At 34.7% G+C, this 25,038-nt stretch overlaps 1 protein-coding gene across 8 annotated transcripts in view; it reads right to left on the bottom strand.

Annotated features, from left to right (window-relative positions):
- VPS13B (vacuolar protein sorting 13 homolog B) overlaps positions 1 to 25,038 on the bottom strand; it is a 769,746-nt gene that overhangs the window by 244,382 nt on the left and 500,326 nt on the right. The window contains exon 34 of one of the 8 annotated variants that reach the window (XM_032316092.1): positions 19,947 to 22,999. The exons of the other annotated variants lie outside the window; for them this stretch is intronic. Coding sequence (XP_032171983.1) covers positions 22,964 to 22,999 — 36 coding nt within the window. The 3' untranslated portion in view covers positions 19,947 to 22,963. Of the gene's footprint in view, positions 1 to 19,946; positions 23,000 to 25,038 lie in introns of those variants that run through there. 8 annotated transcript variants of the gene reach the window in all.

Raw genomic sequence — 25,038 nt, 5'->3', positions numbered from 1 at the left:
AGAGATCATGGATCAGTAGCCAGGGCTGGATATATAGTTGGTAGCCAACAAAAGTGGGAGAAGAGATGGAATGGACAACACATTTCTTCTGCTTAACTATTTAGCTGGAGCTGGGGCTGGCACTATTTATTCACTTGGCCTTCTTAAGATAATAAAGCCTAGAAATGACGGTAGAAAAGTTGTTTATAAATCTTTCAGTGTGATGGATGTCTAAGTACAGGCTCATGTTGTCCTCTTGTTTCTTATAAGAGTTATACTCAACTCAATCCAGATCAAGCTATGTATGAATAAAAAATCTAGGTTATACTATTTCAAAGCAATGTTATTTGTAGGTATCTCAGACAATCATCCTCCATTTCTAATCTTAAAGTAGATCAAACAAATATGTGAGGAATTATTTTTGAAATACAGAGAGATACAATTCTTAGCTCCAAATTAATTCACCCATCTGAGTTGTTAAATCTTACGATTTTCAATTGCTTTTTGTATCTGTTGAAATTATTTTAAAAATTAACTTATCAGAATAATATTATACTACTTTGCTTATAGTCGAGAACCTTGTAACAGTACACTTTGATTCCTCCTATGGCAGCTTTTGTACATTGTACAAAAATGTAATAATCAATTGTGTAATGTACTGAACAGAATGTAACGTATTATCCCTTCCATATGTGTTATAAACCCCTACTACACTGTTATTATTTTATTTTATTTATTTTAGCTTCAGTCAGTTGTCATTGAGAGAGACTTCTAAAGTGAGGGGAAAGTAGAGGAAGGAATAGACAGCAATATCATAATAGTAGGGGACTTTGACACTTTGACACTTACTTACATCAATGGACTAGATCATCCAAATAGAAAATCAATGAGGAACAGTATCTTTGAGCAACACACTAAATCAAATGAACTTAACAGATATATACAGAACATTCCATCTAAAAACATCAGGAAGGGGTGCCTGGGTGCTCAGCTGGTTAAGTGTCTGACTCCTGATTTTGCTTCAGATCATAATCTCAGGGTTGTGAGATCGAGCTCTGTACTGGATATGAAGCCTAATTAAGATTATTTCTCTCCCTCTGCACCCCCTACTCTAAAAGAACAAAAACAAAGAAAAAAAAGTGAAAGAAACAAATAAGTGTATGCTAAACAGTAAGCTACAAAACCACCAAATGGGGGCGCCTGGGTGGCTCAGTGGGTTGAAGCCTCTGCCTTCGGCTCGGGTCATGATCCCGGGGTCCTGGGATTGAGTCCCGCGTCAGGGTTTCTGCTCGGCAGGGACCCTGCTTCCTCCTCTCTCTCTGCCTGCCTCTCTGCCTACTTGTGATCTTTGTCTGTCAAATAAATAAATAAATAAAATCTTTAAAAAAAAAAACAAACAAACCACCAAATGGTCAAACATGAAACCAAAGAGGAAATTTAAAAACAACTTAGAGACAAATGGTAATGGAAATACAATAGTTCAAAATCTTTGGGATGCAGCAAAAGCAGCTTCCAAAAGGAAAGTTCACAGTCACCTGAAGAAACAAGAAAAATCTCAAATACACGATATAACCTTATACCTAAAGAAGCTAGAAAAAGAAGAACAGTATGAGTAGAAGGAAGGAAATAATAAAGGTCAGAGGAAAAATAAATAACATAGAGACCAAAAAGACAATAGAAAGGATCAGTGAAAGTAACAGCTGATTCTTTGAAAACATAAACAAAAATGATAAAACTTAAGCCAGAATCATCAAGAAGAAAAGAGAGAAGATTCAGATAAAATCAGAAATGAAGTTACAACCAACACCACAGAACTACAAAGGATTATGAGACCACTACAAAAAATTGTATGTTAAAAATTGGATAATCTGAAGAACTGGATAAATTCCTAGAAATATACAATCTTTCAAAACTGAATCAGGAAGAAATAGAAAATCTAAACAAACTGATTATTAATAATGTCACAGAATTGGTAATTGAAAAACTCCCAACAAACAAAAGTCCAGGACCAGAAGGCTTCACAGGTAAATTCTACCAAACATTTAAAGAAGAGCAAATACCCATCCTTTTCAACCTGCTCCAAAAAACTGAAGACAAATGAATCCTTCCAAAATCATTATGAGGTCAGCACCACCCTGATACCAAAACCAGACCAAAAACCAAAAACCAAAAACCAGAAACCAAACCAAACAAAAACAAAACAAAACAAAAAAAGTACAAAAAAAAAAGAAAGAAAATTTTAAGCCAATATCACTGATTAACACAGATGCAAAAATCCTCAATAAAATATTAGTAAGCCGGGTTCAATACATTAAAAGGATTGTCCATCAGGATCAAGTGTAATTTTTTTCCAGGGATGCAAGGATGGTTTAATATCTGCAAACAAATCAAGTGATAACTTGCATGAAGAAAATGAAAGATAAAAATCATATAATCATCTCATTAGATGTAGAAAAAGCATTTGACAAAATTCAACATCTATTCATGATAAAAACTTACAACAATGTGGATTTAGAAGGAACATATTGCAACAAAGGTCATTATGAAAAATCCCACAGCTAAGAATATACTTAATGGTGAAAAGCTAAAAGGTCTTTATTTAAGACCAGGGAGACAAAGATACCCACTCATGTCACTTTTATTCAAGATAGTACTAGAAAGAACCAAGATGCCCTTCAACGGACGAATGGATAAGGAAGATGTGGTCCATATACACTATGGAGTATTATGCCTCCATCAGAAAGGATGAATACCCAACTTTTGTAGCAACATGGACGGGACTCGAAGAGATTATGCTGAGTGAAATAAATCAAGCAGAGAGAGTCAATTATCATATGGTTTCAATTATTTGTGGAGCATAACAAATAGCACGGAGGACAAGGGGTATTAGAGAGGAGAAGGGAGTGGGGGTAAATTGGAAGGGGAGGTGAATCATGAGAGACTATGGTCTCTGAAAAACAATCTGAGGGGTTTGAAGTGACGGGGGTGTGGGAGGTTGGGGTACCAGGTGGTGGGTATTATAGAGGTCACGGATTGCATGGAGCACTGGGTGTGGTGAAAAAATAATGAATACTGTTTTTCTGAAAATAAATAAATTAAAAAAAAAGGTAGTACTAGAAGTCCTAGCCACAGCACCACAGCAATTAGACAAAAAAAAAAAAAAAAGGAACCATATGTTAACTATAACTTTATTTTAAATAAAGATATAAAATAAAATAGAATAAAGTAAAAGGCATCCACATTGTAAAGTATCCCATGCAGAAGTAGTAAGACTGCTAGTATTTACAAATGATGTGATACTATATATAAACAACCCCTAAACACTCCATCAAAAAACTATTAGAACTAATAAATGAATTCAGTAAAGTTCCAGGATACATAATTAATATATGAAAATTGGTTGCATTTCTATACACTAAAAACAAGGTAGCAGAAAGAGAAATTAAGAAAATAATGCCACTTACACCTGTACCCCTGGGGATAAAAATATATGTTTATAAAAAATTAAAAATTAAAAAAAAAAGAAAGAAAATAATGCCACTTACAATTGAGTTAAAAAGAATGAAATACCCAAGGATAAATTTAACCAAAGAGGTGAAAGACCTGTACTCTGAAAATTATAAGAAATTTAATGAAAGAAATTGAAGACAATCCAAAAAAATGGAAACACATATCATGTCCATGGACTGGAAAGTTAGTATTATTAAAATGTCCACACTACTTAAAATAATCTATAGAGATTCAATGTAATCTCTCTCAAAATTTCAATGGCACTTTTCACAGAACTAGAACAAATAGTTCTAAAATTTGTGTGGAACCACAAAAGACCCTAAGTAGTCAAAGCAATCTTGAGAAAGGACAAACTGAACGTAACGTATTACAATCCCAGGTTTCAGGTTATGCTCCCAATCTGTAGTAATAAAACAATATGGAACAAGCACAAAATTAGACAAATAGATCAATGAAGCAGAATAGAGAGCCCAGAAATAAACCCATACGTACATGGTCATTTAATCTATGACAATGAAGGCAAGAAGAAACAATGGGGGCAATGGGGGAAAGAAAGTTCCTTCATTTAATGGTGTTAGAAAAACAGGAGAGCTAGATGCAAGAGAATGAAGCAGGACCACCTTCTTATACCATATACAAAAAGAAACTCAAAATGGATTAAATACAAGACTTGAAACCATTAGACTCCTAAAAGAAAATAGTCATACCTTGAACATTAGCCTTAAATATTTTTCTGAATCTGTCTCCTCAGATAAAAGAAACACAGCAAAACTAAGCAATTGGTACTATATCAAACTAAATAGCTTTTTCACTGTGAAGGAAACCATCCATAAACCAAAAAGGCAACTTATGGATTGGGAAAAGATAAGGGATTAATACCCCCAAAATTAAAAAAAAAACAAAACTCATTTAACTCAACAGCAAAAATTCTACAAACAATCCAGTTAAGTAATGGATAGAGAAACTAAACAGACATTTTCCCAAGTGGCCTGAAGACACTTGAAAAGGTACTCAAAATCACTAATCATTAGGGAAATGCAAATCATAACCACAATGAGATATCACCTCACAGTCAGAAAGGCTAGTTATCAATAAAAGAAATAATAAGTGTTGGCAAGGACGTTGGTGGGAATATAAATTGGTGCAGCCATTGTGGAAAACAGTATGGTGGTTCCTCAAAAGTTAAAGACAGAAATACCATGAGACCAGTAATTCCACTTCTGGGGTATTTCCTGGATGAAAACAAAAGCACTAATTTGAAAAGATATACATGCATACCTATATTTATTGCAGCATTATTTACAATAGCCAAGATAGGAAAGCAAACTTAAATGTCCACTGATAGATGAATGGATAAAGAAGATGTGCTATATATAAAATAATGAAATATTACTCAGCCATAGGAAGAATGAAATCTTGCATTTGTGATAATATGGGTAAATCTATAAGTGAAATAAGTCATAAAGAAAAAGAAATACCATATAATTTCACTTATATGTAGAATCTAAAGAACAAAACAAATGAACAAACAAGACAGAAATAGACTTACAAATGCAGAGAACAAACTGGTCCTTTTCAGAGGGGAGAGGGGTAGGGGATGGGTAAAACAGGTGAAAGGGATTAGGATGTATAAAATTCAAATTATAAAATAAATAAGTCAGAAGGATTAAAAGTACAGCATAAGGAGCAATAACACTGTAAAAATTTTCTTTAGTGATAGATGGTAACCACATTTTCATGGTAAGCATTTTGTCATGTATGTAACTATCAAATTACTGTTGTACACCTGAAACTAACATAATATTGTATATCAAGCATACTTCCATTTTTAAAAAGTGACAGAAAAAAGTCTTTTACAGTTACTCACATAATTATATCCAATGATTTCATTCTTTTGTGTAGAGGCAGATATCTACCTATTATTTTTCCATTTGTCTAAAGAAGTCCCCTTAACATTCCTTGTTATGTGGGTCTCCTGGTGATGAATTATTTCAGCTTTAGTATTTCTGAGAGAAATTATGATTTTCTCTCAGGTTTTAAAATATATTTTTTCTGGATACAGAATTTTAGGTTGACATGTTTTGTTTTCCTGTATTTCAAAGATGCTATTCCACTCTCTTTTGGTTTGCATTTCCAACAAGTCTGCTGGCATTATAATTTTTATGTCTTTCCTCCACTTTGGCTACTGCAAAGACTGTTTCTTTTTCATAGCAGTTTTGTTTTTCAAGTTTTTATTTAAATTCTAGTTCATTAACTTATAGTGTAATACTGGTTTTGGGTGTTGAACAAAATAAAATAAAATAAAATAAAATTCCACAGGCTGCTGGATCTCAGCATCCAAGCGGCATATTCATTCTTCCTCTCCCCAAAATAGAGCAGAAATTAGCTTTTAGATCAAATAAGGTAAAATATCACAGCAATTCAAAGTTGGTTGATAAGAATTACCTGGGACACATTAAACTACTGATTCCTGTGACCTTCTCTAAATGTACTGAATCAGAATTTCTAGAGATTCTTAAATAGTTTTCATGAGCACCCCTGGTGATTATCATCATGTTTAGAAAATATCCATTTACACACATTAGTATATATGTAACATATTATATAACATATGTTAGCATCAATAAAAAAACATTAACAATAAAAAACTGAAAAGAAGCTGGACCTTCAGAATGAATCAGAATAATAATATTCCAAAAATAATCAACGAAATCTAGACCTGAAAGAGGTTTTAATTTCATTTACTCCCACTCACTTGCCCCAACTCTCCCATTTTACACTGGAGGAAACTAAAGCCCACAATGCACAAATAACTTGACCAAGATTCTACCATTAGTGGCATGCCAAAGCAAATTTTACAGCAATTTCTCTGACATTTGTTTCAGATTTATTTCCATAATATCACAGTGTGTAAGTTTCAATTCAGTTTAGATTTTCAGAAAAGTCCAAAGGAAATTTAGTAAATTATCAAATATAAATCATTAAAACACATTTAAGTATGCAGTTTTCCTTATTAAAGAAATAAACTCTTTAAAAAAACTTGTAGATTACCCTACGGTAGCAAATTCTAGCAGTCACAAATACTACAACACCTGAAGGTTATCTACTGAACCTAATTTTTTAATCACATAATATCATCTAGGCTTCACAATAATTTTAAGAATTAAGGAGTATTAGTCCAAATTTACAGATGAGGAAAGAGGCTCAGGGAAATAAAAAGTATGTCTACCTTTCAAAGACATTAAATGGTAGTGCTAGAATTTGAACCCAGCTTTTCTGCACATTCTATGCTTTTTGTACTATGTGTATCACCGCATTTAGAAGATGACTAACAATAATAGTTACTAATATATTGTTCAATTATTGCACTGAGACAAAGGCAAATTTCAATAGATTTGAAAAATGTCCTGACAATGATTTTTGCAGCAAAATTTTACAATGAAACTTGGTAAAAGGCATCTGCCTTCTTTTCTACATTATCACTTTAGTATGATACAAAATAAAATTTATATTTAATCCAAATAATGAAAGCATAAAATTCCATTTTAAATAATCAAATAATGTAGAGCTATTTTTAAAAAGCATTTTTAAAGATTTTATTTATATATTTGACACAGAAAGAGAGATCACAAGTAGGCAGAGCAGCAGGCAGAGAGAGAGGGGAAGCAGGCTCCCTGCTGAGCAGCCAGCCAGATGCAGGGCTCAATCCCAGGACCCTGAGATCATGACCTGAGCCAAAGGCAGAGGCTTAACCCACTGAGCCACCCAGGTGCCCCTGTAGAGCTATTTTTAAATGATCTGGATCAAGTCCAAATCCCCATGTCACACTCAGATTAAAATCACCACAACCCATGAAGCTTCCGTCTCATAGTGAAACCCTTTTAAAAGAGTAACAATTTAAACTAAGATAAAAGATTTTTTATGCAGTTATTTTTCTCTAGTGAAATCAAATTAGTCTACGCAGGCTACAAGTAATATCTTAGTGTATATCTATGTATCCCTGAATTTGTCATTTAGTTTATTTTTTATTTAATTGAGGAGCAGTAGAAATTAAGTAAATACTAAGAAGCTCCCACTCCCATAAAGAAAAACCAATACTTTTGGGGGGTCTTTGTCTCTAGGACACAAAATGGCTTGTTCAGAGTATCTACACTTTGATAGGGTGCCAACATATTAAAATAAACTGTACCTATCCAGCTTTACATTTATAGAACCTATTGTGCAGGTTCTGAAGTGCTTGCACATCTATGATTCCTTACCACCAAAAACTATGAAAGCATGAAAATATCTACACCTTTCACTTATGCTCTAGGCTCCCAATCAGTCCATTTAATAAAACATATTAAGCACTTGGTACATAAAAGGAATTATGCTGTCTTCTGCTTGAAGTGCAGAGTGAAGTAGAGATGCTGCTGACAGCATTTTCAGTCTTGTTGAACGAAGCAGATGATGAGCAAATGGACAGAGGAATAAGAATGTAAACAAGTTAAACAAACAAATAATAAATACTGCTGTATGTTTCTCAAAAATACTCTTAGTTTGTTAAGATGAGAACACTGCTTTAAAAAACATGAGTTTATAAGCCATTATTGGCCTGGCACTATCTGAGGCGCCAGCAATGCTGAGCTGAATAAGATCATGTTTATTACCAAAAAATTGAAGATTGGGTCTTTATCCTTCAGAAATAAATGCAAGGTGTAACAGACAGTGTTATACATTTTGGGACCTTCAAAGATCAAATCAGACTTTGAGCCTTCCTTCAAAAAAGGCTGCAGGGTAGTAAATACCTCCTTCACTAAAAATAATTGCAAACAGGTATGAAAAGAGATTTAAGAAGTAAACATTAAAAAATATAAGAGTGGTTCATGTAGAAACTGGAGGGATCTGGGAGTATAAGTAACATTTAAACTTGGCCTTGAAGTCTAGATAAGATGGCAAACACCTTAGATTTAGGAGGAGAGGTAGAAAAAGTCAAATAAATAGCAGGGTAAAGGAATGGTGATAGGAAAATCAGGAGTATGTTCAGGGATCAGGAGGTACAACAGGTTGACTACCCACATTTGAGCGAGACTTTGTGTTGAGGCTGTTATGCTCATGGAAAGACACTGAGCATCCCTGCCACGAACACTCTAAATGCTGATTGTGGATCCTCAGAAATCCTGACAACCTCAAGTGTTTCCAACATCTGTATCCTCACCCAGATGAAAAGTACACAGATTTCTGTGTAAAAAAGATAAAACAAGAGAGAGAAGTTAGAGCCTTGAGTTTTAGGCTGAGATCTTATTTAATTCAAGAGGCAAAGGGAAAGAATTGAAGGTTTTTGAATAAAGGAGTGCTATGACCCTAAATAAACTTTAGGATGATTAATCCTGGCTGCTCTGTATTTTGGGCTGCCTAAAATGAGACAGAAGGCAGAGTCAAGAAGTTATTTAATATTGTAGCACAGTGGTAAGGGTGATATGGCTGGAGATGAGGTACGCCACAGGAGACTTCATTGAAAAAGCAATGTGTTCAAGAAAAATTCTTTGTACACAGAAATGCTCAGTAAATGACCATGTCTATAGCAGTAATGGGGAGGTGAACCATGAGAGACTATGGACTCTGAAAAACAATCTGAGGGGTTTGAAGTGGCGGGGGGTGGGGTGGAGGTTGGGGGAACCAGGTGGTGGGTATTAGAGAGGGCACAGATTGCATGGAGCACTGGGTGTGGTGCAAAAACAATGAATACTGTTATGCTGAAAATAAATAAAAAATAAATTAAAAAAAATAATGAAACAGTCTCTTATTGCTATAGGTAATATCATTTAGCACCATGAGCACTTCTTTGTGCAAGGAATTTTGCTTTCTCATTTATCCTCACAAAGTCCCCAAAGACCCAAAACATTTGTGACCCTCAAAAAGTTATGAAATGCTAAGAACTATTCTTATTCCCATTTTATAGATGAGGAAATTGAAGAAGTTAAGAAACGCCCTAAAGCCAGCATCAGGAACTTAGATTGTTAGCCTGGTGGCAAAGGTCGCAAGTACTTTAGACATACAATTTGGGTTGGAGTTCTGGCTTCATCACTTACTAATTATATAGTCTTGGGGGAAAAAAAAAAACTAACTAGCTAATAAATAAATCAGTTTCCCCTTTGAAAAACTGAAATAAAAACAGTAACTATATTTTATGGGGTTATAGAGAGAATGGAGATAATGCTTATACAGCACTTAACATACTTGGCATTTAATAAGTATACGAAGAATGACTATCATCATCACCACCATCTTTACCATTTTGAGTCCTCAGATATGAACTCCTAAAATTCTTACACATTAATTTCTCCTACATCTATATTTTTTATGAAAAAATTATATCATATCCATTTTATGAGAATATTATTTCTGGAAAGAAAACAAATTATTTTTTAAGTTTATAGAAAGGCTAGGATTCGGGCACCTGGGTGGCTAAGCGGATTAAAGCCTCTGCCTTCGGCTCAGGTCATGATCCCGGAGTTCTGGGATCGAGCCCCGCATCGGGCTCTCTGCTCAGCAGGGAGCCTGCTTCCTGCTCTCTCTCTCTCTCTGCCTGCCTCTCTGCCTGCTTGTGATTTCTGTCAAATAAATAAATAAAATCTTTAGGAAAAAAAAAAAAAGAAAGGCTAGGATTCTTTCCAGTTCATTTCACTAGTGTTAAAAATAGAAAAGTCAGATTATGTTAAAGAACTGATTTAAAAAATAAAAGGCAAAATACCTACCACAAAGTAATCCCTGCTCTTACAAAGAAGACTGCTAATAAGACTACTTAAGAGTGAAAAGGCTGTTTTAAGGTAAAGAAATATATGCCAGAGGTTATCAAACTCAAAGTTGTGGGACTTTGTTTATTTATTCTTAGTACTAGCTGCATGTAGCCAACATAGCTATTGGAGAACTAAATGAGATAAGGCAGTAAGTAACACAGGATCGTACATGGCATATATGGTACATACTACGCATTGCTATCATCATCATCACTACTGATAACATGTGATTCTTGAGAATTTTAAGACACATACATTTGCACTTTGAAAGTCTTCCCAATAGTATCATTTCTGCCAAAAACTACATCACAAATAAAGCACTGACAAAAATCAGATTTCAACCAGCTAATTAATATACTATCTATATACAATTTATTTGATATTTATATTTTAAAGATTTTATTTATTTATTTATTTGACAGAGAGAAATTACAAGTAGATGGAGAGGCAGGCAGAGAGAGACAGAGGGAAGCAGGCTCCCCACTGAGCAGAGAGCCCGATGCGGGACTCGATCCCAGCACCCTGAGATCATGACCTGAGCCGAAGGCAGCGGCTTAACCCACTGAGCCACCCAGGCGCCCCGATATTTATATTTTATAAAGAAAATTAATAGATTTTTAAAAGTATATAAATATTTTAAATTTATTTTACAGACAGAGATCATAAGCAGGCAGAGAGGCAGGCAGAGAGAGAGGGGGAAGCAGGCTCCCCGCTGAGCACAGGACCCGATGCAGGGCTCGATCCCAGGACCCTGAGATCATGACCCGAGCCAAAGGCAGAGGCTCAACCCTCTGAGCCACCCAGGTGCCTGAAAACGTATAGATTTTTATATAACTAATCCATTCAGCTTATTGTAAAATTCATGTATATTTGCAGCAATTAGAAGCTTTTTACATAAAGGTACATCTCATTCATTTTTTTAATTAAAAAATTTTTTATTGATGTATAGTTGACATACAATGTCACAGTGATTTCAGATGTACCACTTAGGGACTCAAGAACTCTCTATGTTATGCTATTTCCACAAGTGTAGCTACCATCTGTCACCATACAACACTATCTGAGAGAAGTAAAACTTCATTATATGCAGATGACATGATACTATATATAGAAAACCATAAAGACTCCACCAAAAAGAAAAACCTACTAGAACTAATAAATGAATTCAGTAAAGCTACAGGGCACAAAATTAATACAAAGAATACAGAAAGAGAAACTAAGAAAACAATCCCATTAACAATTGCATCAAAAGAATAAACTATTTAGGAATAAACTTAACCAAGGAGTTGAAAGACCTTTATTCTGATAAAAGAAACTGAAGATAACACAAACACATGGAAAGATATACTATGCTCATGGATTGGAAGAATTTATATTGTTATTGTTAAAATGTCCATACAACCAAAGCAAACCTAGAAATTCAACGCAACCTCTATCAAAATACCAACAGTATTTTTCACAGAACTAGAATGAATGATCCTAAAATTTGTATAGAACCACAGAAGACCCCCAAAGAGCCAAAGCAATCTTGAGAAAGAACAAAGCTGGAAATATTACAGATTTCAAGATATACTACAAAGCTACAGTAATCAAAACAGGAGAGTATTGGCACAAAAACAGACACATAGATCAATGGAACAGAATACAGAGCCCAGGAATAAACACACACTTATATTTCCTTCTTAAAATATTTCTTTAATCTGTTTAAATCAATTAATTTCCCATAGAACACTGCTTAGAGGAATTTAGCTTGAGAATGTTGGGATGTCAACATAATTCATATGTAATTCCTAATCTAAAAATATTTTTTCCAGCTTTCTTAAGATATAATTGACATATAACACAGTATAAGTTTAAGCTGCACAACATGATGATTTGATACACATATCATTGTGAAATGATTACCACAGTAATCATTTCCAAATCTATCACCTCATACAGTCATCATTATTTTTTTATGTGGTGAGAACATTTAAGATCTACTCTCCTAGCAAACTTTCAAGTATACAATATTGTTAACCATAGTTCACCATGCTGTACGAGAGATCTCTAGAACTTATTCATCTGATAACTAGAACCTGGTACCCTTTGACCACCATGACCTATTTTCCCCAATCTGTTTCTAAGAGTATTCACGTGATCACCTTCGAAGCCTGAAAGACGATTACCTGAAGATTATTCAATAAGACAAATGAGGCAATTTAAGCCTAAGCTTCCAACTTTTACTAAGGCATCATATTGTTTCATATAGGTTTTCCAGTAAAGTAGCCTATAAAAGCTAAAGCACTGGAGTTATGAATTAGAATGCTTGAGTTTCAACTTAAAATGTACAGCAAGCTCATTGGCCCACCTTAGACAAATAAATAAAAACTGATCTCCAATGCTATCTCATTTTAAAATGAGAGTGAATATTATTTACTTACTAAATGTGGTTCTGATAGGAAAAGAAAACAATAGTATATTCCAAAGTCACAAAAATTTATTTGTTCCTACTTAAAATGACCATGACTTTTCATTAATCTTAACATTTCTGAAAAATATCCTTTTTGTGTGTGTGTGTGTGTGGTTTTTTTTTTTTTTTTTTTTTTGATAAAGAGAAACAGAGATAAAAAGTTTGGTGTTTGAGCAGCAGTTCTCAAAGTGTGGTCCACAAATCCTTCAAGGTCCCTGAGACACTATCAAAGAATCCTTAAAGTCAAAACTAATTTTGTAATAATACCAAGACATATCCATCTTTTCTGCTATGTTGACATTTGCACTGATAATGCAAAAGCAATGGTGAGTGCCTTACCAAGAATCAAGGCAGTAGTAGCAAAAGGAGCTAGTTCTTCACTATAAAATTCTAGTACAGAATGAATTAAATAAGTTTCATGTAAAAATGTCCTTGATGAAGCAGTAAAAATTATTTATTAAATCCTAGCCAATGAACAGATATTTTTTAATCTCTGGTGTGATGAAATGGGCAGTGTGCATCAAGTGCTGCTGCTACATACCAAAGAATGACAGCTGTATTGAGGGAAAGCAGATGTGCAACTGAGTTGCAAGCGATAGTAGCTGACTCCTGAAAACACCTTTCTAATTGAAAGTGACTGACAAAACTATGGTTTTTATCATTGCCAATGAAGATTATCTATTGTTTTCCTTGAAGTAATAATTCATTTTAGAGAAAATGTTTGTGAAATACCCAATTCTGAGTATTTAAACTTTCAAGCAAAAATTAGCATTGTAGAAAACTTATATTTGCTCTCATGAATCTGATACCTCCCGGTACTTAGACTTTTCTAAGGGGACTGGTCAAAATATCAACAAATGTGAATTTTGATGGCATGTAATAAAATGTGTCAACTTTTGGAAGCTCTGCATAACCAAGTAAACAAATATTTTCCAAATGAATGATGGTAGAAAATCATGCATGGAAGGTACTAAAGTCAACTGTAAGACAACAGAACATGAAAAGCCCATTCTTATGGCTTCACATTTCATATGTAGCTAATCTTTTAAGAAATTGCCACAATTAAACATAGAGTTACCATGTGATCCAGCAATTCCACTTATAGGTATATTCTCAAGACGAATGAAAATACGTTTCTACACAAGACATCCTTGTGAATATTTATAGCAGCACTATTATAAACAGCCCCAAAATGGAAACTCACCAAAGGTCCACCAACTGAATAATGGATTTAAAAATGTGGTAAACCGGGACGCCTGGGTGGCTCAGTTGGTTAAGCAGCTGCCTTTGGCTCAGGTCATGATCCCAGCGTCCTGGGATCGAGTCCCGCATCGGGCTCCTTGCTCGTCAGGGAGCCTGCTTCTCCCTCTGCCTCTGCCTGCCATTCTGTCTGCCTGTGCTCGCTCTCTCTCTCTGATAAAATAAATAAAATCTTTAAAATAAATAAATAAATAAATAAATAAATAAATTAATTAATTTAAAAAATGTGGTAAACCTCTATACAATGGAATATTTGGCAATAAAAAGAAATGAAGCATCTAATAAAAAGAAAACAAAAGGATATAGACATGTGAAGTAAAAGGAGTTAGCCATAAAAAACACATTTGATACAATTCCATGTATATGAAATGTCCAAAATTGATAAACCCATAGATAAAGAAAGTAGATTAGTGGTTGCCTGGGCTGGGGAGAATGGGAGAATTGGGGGATCATGGTTAAGGGATATAGGGTTTCATTTTGGGGTGACAAAAATGATTGAAAATTGTGATGGCTGCACAACTTTGAATATATTAAGAGCCACAGAACTGCACACTTAAAATGGGTTAATTTTATGGTATGTGGATTATATCTCAAAAAAACCCTTGAAAAATATAATGTCAATAAAGTAGATAAAACGGGAAACTACCATATCTCAAGTTTTACTGTAGTAACAAAGAATACCTACAATTATCTTAAAGGTTGTTAAAATATTCCCTCTTCTGATTCCATAATCAAGACAATGCCAGAAATCATTTTTGTTTTGGACAATATGATTTTAATAAAAATTTTTATTTTAAGTCAGGGACAAACTGCTACAACAGCACTGACACTAACCTCCAAATTCAAACTGGACATACAATAAACAATTTCTCACAGTTTTCTCTGTATCATGTCTTCTCCCAACAGACACATTTAGGCTTTTTCTTATGTTGACTCTGGAGAAGATGCCTGGGTTTGGGTAAGTCTGGTAGCTCACTGTTGGCTTTTTGAGTCAGTGAGACTAAGTCACTGGACATGATCATCAAGTGAAAAGAAGGTTGAAATCATACCCCTATGTGGTATGTTAGGCAGAAAACTGTTCTCCTGAAGATGCCTACATCCTAAACCCCAGAATCTGAATATGTTACCAAATATGGCAAAAGAGATTTTGCAGAAGTGATTAAGGTTACAGATCCTGAAATGGGGAGGTTATGTTAGATTATCTGGGTGGGCCTGATCTAATCATGCAAGTCCTTAGTCCTTAAAAGCTGAGAACTGTTCTTTGCTGTGATTAGAGATAGATGCAATGGTAAAAGGTCATAAAGATGTCATCCGTGAAGGACCTGACCTGTCATTGCACTAAAGATGGAAAGGGGAGACCATGAGCCAAGGAATGCAGGAGGCTTCTACAAAAGGCAGTAATAGAAAGCTGGTACAGTGGTCATATCAGTTTTTATCCAAGACTGTGTGAGGGAGACTTACCACAAAGTTAGTAAGAAATTTCAGCTTCAAGGCTTCTTGGCTTGCACAGGACATTTTACAAGACCCTGAGTCTTGGTTATTTTATATACATAATTTGTATTCTTTTTTAAAAAGACCATTTTCAGGTCCCAGAAAACACAGATCCACTCCTGGAGAATGCTAAATACAGTATTAGAGGATTTCCCCCCATAGGGATATACCCAACTTCTGCAGATTCACAGATACCTTCTGAGATTATTAGGTGGTGGTGGTGATGGAATATCTTAGAATTTATATGAGTATAGTTCCATGAGGACAGAGACGCCTCAGGAAAAAAATGAGAATTCAATGCCAGAAAATATTTTAAGAGTACTAAAATTAATGACTGTAAAAAAACCTCTACTAAATTATGGGAGGAAATCACCAAAGCATAAAAGATATTTATGGAATGATTATATCCAGAATTAGAGTTTTCTATATAATGAAGAGAGTTTAGACTCCTCTTTCCCCAAACGGTTCTAACTGCAGAACAGAAAAAGGATATTTTCACTTCTAGAAAGAAATGTCTTTAATCATATTATAGAGAAACTGAATTTGTCATTAACTATCAATAAATAAGTAAATTAGAAACCAACTTGCAGTAAGGGTTACTTTTTCTTAATGATTTGGTTGTGTAAATTCATCTCAAGTCAACAAACAAGTATCTATTTCTTGGAGAACAGCACAGATTACCACTGGAGGTCAGTCTTGGGCTTTCCCTCAGGTCATCAAAAACAAGTGAAAGACTAGAAAGGGAGGTGAAAGCCAAATCTTAGTCTTTCATTTTGTAGGTGATTCTAGAGCTCTGAGGGACTAAGAAAATGCCTGGCATATAAGGGATTAACCACAGTTGTACTTGATACTATTTATATCAATATAATTTTGAATATGAAAGGCACACTCATTCTATAATATATATCCTATATGAAGAATAGAAAACTGTCTTGTATAGAACAATTCAAAATGATTTATGTAGTTGTTATGCCCCACCCCAGCACTGGACAAATCCAATTTAAATGAAATTCTATAAAACACCTAACCAGTACTCCTCAAAACTGTTAAGGTCCTCAAAAGCAAGGAAAATATGAGAAAGTGTCATAGTCTAGAAGAGACAAAACAATAAATGTAAACAATAAATGTAATATGGTATCATTAATGGGACCTTGGAACAGAGAAGAACATTCATTAAATTTTCTTAGGAAAACTGAGAAACTCTGAATAAAGAAAATACACTTTAAAATAGACTTTAAAATAGACTTTAGTTAATAATTATGTCAATATTAGTTCACCGTAAGTACTAATGTAAGATGTTAATAACAAGAAAAACTGGATGCAGGGTATTTGAGAACTCTCAGGGTATTTAACAACTTCTCTGTAAATCTAAAACTATTCTAAAATAGGAAATGTATTTTTTTTTAATTTTTTATTTTTTATAAACATATATTTTTATCCCCAGGGGTACAGGTCTGTGAATCACCAGGTTTACACACTTCACAGCACTCACCAAAGCACATACCCTCCCCAATGTCCATAACCCCACCCCCCTTCTCCCAACCTCCCTCCCCCCAGCAACCCTCAGTTTGTTTTGTGAGATTAAGAGTCACTTATAGTTTGTCTCCCTCCCAATCCCATCTTGTTTCATTGATTCTTCTCCTACCCACTTAAGCCCCCATGTTGCATCACCACTTGGAAATGTATTTTAAAAGACCTATACATTCTAAAAGTCAGCAAACTTTTATGTAAATTTTTTTAGTATCTGAATTTCCTCTTCTTTGACATGCCAGGAAGTTAAGAGTCAAATCTGAGGTTCAGGCCTTATGACCTGACATTATGTTGTATTTTTTGTTCCTCTGGTCTTAATTTTTAGCAATCTTTATATTTTACCATTATTTGTATGCTTTTCCATAGATTCTAATCTATATTTACAAGGTAAAAAAAGTTTAAATAAAATAAACAGTTTCTGCCTTCCACTCTGAGCCCCGTATCATTCTTTAACAGATATCTTACATCTTCTTTCCGGAGTAAAAAAGAATCAAATGGGCACCTCCTCAACTCCCTACTACTAAACTCTTGAATCGATTTACACCTACTTACGGCATGTGACCATGCTCTCTTCCTCCCCTTTGATTCTATTAGAAGACGTGTACTTCTTCCTAACATCAACCTTTCTGCATTTGTAGGAAATTATGTTCTCATTATTTTAGGAATGGTACACTATTGATTTTTCCTTCTCATCCCAGGATATCTCAACCTGCCTTCCAACTGAATCCTTTCCACTGACATTTAAACATCATTGTCTTTTCCATATTTAGAAATAAAACCAGTCAACAACTAAATAATAACCTTTTCTTGAGTCTTTAAAAAGAACAATGGTCCACTCCGACATCATTTTTCTTTGGAGGCATAAATGAAATTCAGAGCTGGTCAAGAATTCAAGAAGGTACAAAATGCAGGGGAATCCTAATCTGTGGCCTCTGTAGGACTGATGCCTATAAGCAAACACGTAGTTTAAGACTCATTGCCCTGTGTCATTCAATTGAGAAAAGCTAGAGAAAGAATGATCCAGGGTACTATCTTCCCATTAACATATGCACTGAGATGAACCAGCTCACTTATCATATTTTTATTCAGAAAGGATAGTAATGAATTAGTTATAACCTATTTTCCTAGGGCTTTCCTCCTTTTATACACCTTTCAGGCAAATGCCGAGATTGCCCATTACTGGTTGGTTTTCTTCCCTTCTTCCCTAAATCAGTGCCTCAATTCAGGCTCTCATCACCTGTGTTACTGCTAGAGCATCCAGTGAGCTCCCAAACTAATCCACCTCTAACCATTCCAAATGTGAACCTGATTATGTCATGCTCTTATTTTAGATCCTTCAATGGCTTACCATTATAATACAACAAAAGGTAAATTTTAAATAAGAACAGTTAAGGTTTTCTGTAAACTAGATTTTTCTTAATTCTCCCTATAAACACTCACATACAGACAGTTAGGTCACTGAGCTGCCTCTCACAACTCCTCTAACCAATACATTCTCAAGTAGCTGGGCCTGCATACTTATTTAGCTATATAACCTTGGGCAAATGATGTGACTCTCTTGAGAGTCAGTTTCTATAGCTGTACAGTCTGAGACAAAGCCCCCAATTCAGAGGGTTATTGTTAGGACTAAAGGAGTTAAGCTGTATAAAACACTTAGACCATCTGGCACACAGTGAGTATCTGATGAGTGGTAGCTGGTGTTACAGATTCTGGGCGGCCACCTAAGTATAACACACATTCTGACATTAATGGAAATCACTGCTGCCAAGGAGTGGACTTTGTGTCTTCCGAAGCTGGGTTCCAAAGCTGAGTGGCCACATTTTTTTAAGCCAGGTTTACCAGAGTGTAATTTATAAATAACAAAATTTACTCTTAAAAATGTACAGTGGGTTGGGCTTTATCTAATGTATACAGTTGTGTAATCACCACCACAATCACAATACAGAATACTTCCATCTCCCCAGTATCCTTTTGTGTCTTCCAAATGGGCATTACTGAAATGGCCAAGTTTTAGAAAGAAAGGTGGGAAGCCAACTATAGCACATTTGCAAAAGTCCAGGCATCTTCAAAAGTGTAGAAGGAAGATTATTGGGTTTAGGCTTTGGTGTTTATTTTATATACCTCTATACTCTGTGAGAAGATTTTTAGTCATTTGCTACAGAAAACCTTTGATGAAGAGCCAAAGTTTTAGAAATAAGCAATTTAAAAATGTATGAAATCTTAGATGAGAATTATATACATTCCCATGGCTCTGATGTTAATATTTTTTAAAAGTTGGTTCTTTTATGTAATAGTGACTGAAATCCCAGAAGTTTGCTTGCTAGAACAAACTGTCATATATAAAACCCAGTAAACCATGGACCCTCAGTTATTTTGAACAGTTAGCTCATTTATCATATTTTTATTCAGAAAAGATAATAATGAATCAGTTATGAACTATTTTCCTAGAGTGTTTCTCCTTATATACAAACATTTTGGTAGGTCATGAGGAATAAGGTATTAAAAGGAAGCACTGGAAATTCAAAAAAATATGAGAAATGAGCACATATTAAAGAGACAGGATTTAGAGTCAGAGAAAAGACCTATAACTTATTATGAATAGTAAAAAATATGAAATAAAAGAACAGATGAGAAGAAATAACAATCTTGAGAGGAGAGGAGCTAATTGAGGATGAAGATAAAGCTTGGGGAGTTTTACCTGTTCTGATCAGCTTGACTGTAACAGTATTTTTTTGCAGCGTAACTTTATCATGCTTCATAGACAGTTGGATATGGTGGTTATGTAGTTCTTTATTCTTTAGATAGTTGTAGGCAAGCCAAATACAATAAATAATAGCAAAAAGTCTGGGGAAGTAGAAATCTTACTTCAGTGGAAATATCCATTACTTTAGAAATACTGAAGAAACATGGACTAAATACTGTATATTTTCTGATGCCGAAAGTAATTTTTTTTTTTTTTTTTTTGGTAAATGAGATTTTTTTTTAGCTATCGAAGAGACTGTCAGAACAGGTACCAAGCCTGCCCAGGATGGGTTACCAAGTCAGTCATTAGCAGAGACTGAAAGGAAAGGAGATCTAAGGAAGTGGCTAAGACCAAGTGGTTAAGAGGAGGAGGAAGGAGAGAGGGCAAAGGAAGAAATGCTCAATTAGTGTTATAATTGTCTACATTCTTCTTCAGGATATGGAGTGTGTGGATCAAAGAACCCCACCTTCAGATCCCCAGTGATGCAGTTCTATTCTTTGCCCCCTAAAAATATGGTTTTTATTTTGCTATAAAAATTTATTTACTCTAAAACACTGATTTGAAAATGAGCATGTGTTACTCCTTATATACACTACTTCTGTAAGTAGGCTTAATAAGATGATTACTTGCTAGCCAGGAATAACACAGTAATTACTTCAGCCAAGAGAACATAACCCAGGGCAATCTCAGCCTTCTCATCCTTCTGTTTAGTCAGTTTTTAAGTGTGTGCATTGTTTTCCTTCCTTTTTTAAAAAATAACTGTAGCTCTTAGAAATCGTGGGTGAAATATACAGCCCATATAATATATGCTACATACAGCTGTTTCAAATCCTAACTGAAATAATCTGATACTACATTAGAATACAATATATTTATTATAGTAGAATAGAGAAAAATGTAGCTATGATATTTGTTTGAACTACCAACATGTGAGGAAAACTGAGAGGTTCAGTCTAAAATGGATCTGAGCTTAGAAGGACATCTGTTTAAGTTAGTGAACAGTTCAACCAACTTCAACTCCTCTCTATTGCTTACTTCAAACATTTCAGTCCAGTATTTAAAGCCTTCCACAAATTGTACCCAACCTGTCTCCATCAAACATTCAATTAATCACCAATACCTTCCAGTTCTTTTGATGTGTATGTTGCATGATCTATCTTTTCTATCTCTATGAACAGAAATAGGAATTCCTATGAATTAAGGATTCCATTGATCAACTCATACTGCAAGCATTTTTTCAGCATCAATTTGTATGTATGTTCAGCACTTCACTTGGGCTTTATCATCTCCGTCTTAGAACACTGAAACATACAGATTTATGTATCCACTTTGCTATCCTCAGTGTGTGGTTTTTGTCCTCATGTTGGTCATCATGTTTTGCCTGATGGTCACAGTAGCTGGTCACTTCCATTGTCATGACTCCAAGAAGGTGGAAAAGCAAGAAGGTGAAGACTTTCTCAGAAATCTGTTGTAAAGTTCTTTTTATATCTCATTGGCTAGGACTGTGTCAAAGGATGTCAGATGATGTCAAAGACTTTTTCTCTCCATCTTTCAGGTTTCCTTATTTCTATGAGTTCAATTCCTTTATCTTTCTCTTTTTAAAAAGACAGGTTTTCTTCATGTGATAGTGGTAAAGGAGAAGAAAGCAGCATGGTCAAAGAAATCTCCAATATGGTAACATCTGGACTTAATGATCCACGGGAAAGAGATTTTATTCTTCTCGGGGTACTCATAGAGAACACTGCCCTGGTCTGAGTAGTGTGTCCATATCTGGGCCAATAACTGATAGGGGGATGGAGTGCAATGACTAACCAGGCCTGTGTCTCATGTCTACCCTGTAATGGGAATCCCTATTGAAACTATATAGGAGAATGTTGTTTAGCCAAAGGAAAGGAGGTTCTACTATCAGATTGAAGAGGGTTAGAAACGCTGGGCAAAAACACTTGTCCCTATAGCAGCAGTGAACAATTGGTAAGCCAACATTATTTCTGCCATATCATATGGTATGTAACATTAGGCTTTAGTTGACAGTATGTTTAAAGTATTGAAGAGATCCAAAACTACTTTCTGAGGAGTATTCTAGATCTGGTTACCTGGGAATCCTGAAGTCTCTGTGGCCCCGGCTGTCAGTTGTATCCCAATATTCATCATCCTCTTTTTTCATAGTAAAATAATTTTAAGCATGGCACGTGGTCATGTATTAGAAGAATTATATTTCTCAGCCTCCCTTGCAGCTAGGTGTGACCACATGACTAACTTTGTGCAAATGGAAAGTGAATATATCTGATGTATGCAACTAATTGTGTGTGCATATACAAGTGGATATGATTATATATCTTGATCAAGCTCTACTATCATTGCCTATCTTCCTCATAAAATATATGAACACTAGAACTTGGAAGCACAAACTTTATCTCTTGTTTAATGCTGTCACTCTAGTATCCATTATAGTGTTTGATATATAGAAAAGGTTCAGTGTTTATTAAGTAAATGAATAGGTCATCCTTCTCTGCCTATTCCATTCCAACAGCCCCATGAAGCTAAATCTCTGACTGCCTGGCCTAAAGTCTTCTCTTCCTGTTGTGAATCACTCCTCAAACACTCATTTTTCATATAGCATGTTTAGCACTTCTTATTTACTGCTTTGAGTTCCTAGTTATCAATTCATTTTTCTATGTTTTATGTCTCAATAAGATTATGAAATCCTACAGGGTGGGAACAATAGTGTACTTATTTTTCATACCTTTTCCAGTCTGTATTCAGTATATCTGGTATATGGAAAGCCCTCAGCGAATACTGTTGAATACAACCAGGAAAGATAGTTTAAGAGAGCCTTAGGAAAACTTAAAGCATTCACTGGATTTCTGGTCAAGAAATCTGTATGAGATAAACATAAGAATGGCTGGAAAATTAAGATTTTTATGGTTTTCTTGATGTTTAGCATGTACCCTGCAGCAACTATGATGCACTTCTCTCTAAGCATAAGCTTGTTTATCAGGAGACAATTAGGCGATTTTTAATATCTACAAGGCCTAAGTAAAATTGCGACAGGTGTGATAGTTCAATGTACCTAAGAAGTCCTTCTCTTGGAGAGGACAGGCAATAAAATACTTAATAACTTTTCCAGGTCTAGATTGTAAGAAATTCAGGGTATTTCCTCATAGGCCCTCTTATCCATTTAAGGCTCTGCTTGAATCCATATTTTATTGGTGCCTGTGTTTATTGCTTGGTTACAAGTAGTTGATCCAGGTGCCTCTGAAGGGAAACAAATACTCAGCATAGCAACACCGATGGAAAGTCACCACATGTACATCATCCAAAATCCCCACCTCCTTTTTTAATACAGAAATATATAGCCTCCGACATGGGCTTTCCCATTCACACCTACAGAAAGACAGACAGAACAACAATATCCTTTCCCATACTGGTTTTAGTTCCTACTTCCAAACCTCACCTCTGCTCACCTGTGTTCTCTGGGTATACTTTTTGCCTCTATTTCCCTCATCTTGCCTAATGTTCTACTCCAAAAAATTTGTTACTATACAACCACTCAAAGTCCCTTCTTTTCTTTTTTACTCTTAAGTTTCTAGTTCTAATTATTCCTAGCAATCCTTAAGTTGGTCAAGTATGTCTTGTATAAATTTTTACCACTGACTGAAAAATAAGGATTTCCCTTCCTAAATGAGGAATAATAACCCCAAAGAAGATTATTTCTATGATAAAATAGTAATAATGCCATCAAGAAAACAACTTCGAACACTATTCTATAGGGCGCAAACTCAATCATAGTACATACCAAAAAAGATCCAACATATTATATTGTCCCATAGCAAACTGTAAAAACACCCAAGCAAACTATGTTAGACACATATCATATTAGTTACTGATAAAAATAACTGCATTATAAATAATAAACTATTTCAAGTTAACACACTAGTTTTAGTACTTTATCTATATTGCTTATAATTTCACAGATTTCAGATAGACCACTCAGCTTTCATCTCAGTTTTAAAGAAGTCTATTACTTTAAAAATTTGATACAAATTTTCTTCTAGCTGTATTTTTTTGTATGACAGCAACTGAAATAAAATGAAATAAAATGTTTGCTCTGTTTTTGAACGATTCCTTACAATGTCCTGTATACTAACAGCTTTAGGAAAACTTAGGATTTTTTAGTTTCCTTTTATCATATAAAAATGGCCTGCATTATTCTTCTATAAATAGACTTGCACAAATGAAAATTCTTTAGCTCTTTGTTTGTTCATATTCTTTCAGAAATTTCCTGATGTTTACTGGTACATGTTACCAAACTTTCTCTCTTGTTAATTATAATTGCATGAATGTCATGATTATATTACTAATAACCATTTTTATATAATTGGGCCTTTACGAGAACAAGATTATCTTGCAAGAGGTAAAGAAACCTCTAAACTGTAAACCAACTGTGTAAATCACCACAGCCCTAACCAGAAACCAAGGATGAACAGTGGAGCTCTATTTCTGGAGAAAAGTTTGAATTGTATATTTGGGTTTGACTGTGAAGTTATCTAGAAGCCTGACTCTGATCTCATGTAAATGGCAGAGAACTAGGATGTAAGAAACCCAAGTAACATTCCTGTTGTTGTAGGGTTAAACAACCAATTGTTGTCATAGAGAGGAATTATAGAATGAAGTATGAAAGGATATGTACTTTGTACATATGGAATGCACTTTGGGTTTTTGAATATTAAATGTTTGTTTCTCTTATGTTCTTTCTTGGCCTATCATAATATGTTAGAGAAAACAATAATTTAAAAAAGAGAAATAATTCTGGAAGCCAGCAATCATGAAAGTCATAACACTCTAAAGGGACAAATGAAAATCAAAGAATACAAATACAGGCTGATTGATCCAGTGGCCTCACCTATATAGAGTACATTATTCAGAGTGAAAACATTGGAAAAGTTTTAATCAACATGAGAGGCAATTTGCCTGAACTATTAAGCTGGTCATTTTATTGCCTAAAGTTCTTCTCCTTAAATATGTATTTGAAAGTTTGTGTTAGTTGTCCATACAATCAAAATTAGTATTAAATCTTGGCTTTCGCAATAATCCTTATATTGTTCCACTGTTTTTCACTTCTATTTCCAAAGACTTTTCCATCTTTCTCCCCCTTTGTTTATAGTGTAAATGTTTCCTCTACTAATAAAAATCATCCACCACATTCTTGAATAACTTTTAAAATTAATCTTTCAAATAAAACTTTGTCAAAGATTGGAAATATCATCACCATCCAAAATAAGCAGTAGAAAAGA

This window comes from Mustela erminea, chromosome 16, assembly GCF_009829155.1.
Source record: "Mustela erminea isolate mMusErm1 chromosome 16, mMusErm1.Pri, whole genome shotgun sequence".
NCBI classification, from domain to species: domain Eukaryota; kingdom Metazoa; phylum Chordata; class Mammalia; order Carnivora; family Mustelidae; genus Mustela; species Mustela erminea.
Note: the sequence above shows the minus strand (reverse complement) of the source record. Positions and strands in the feature narration are given on the sequence as shown.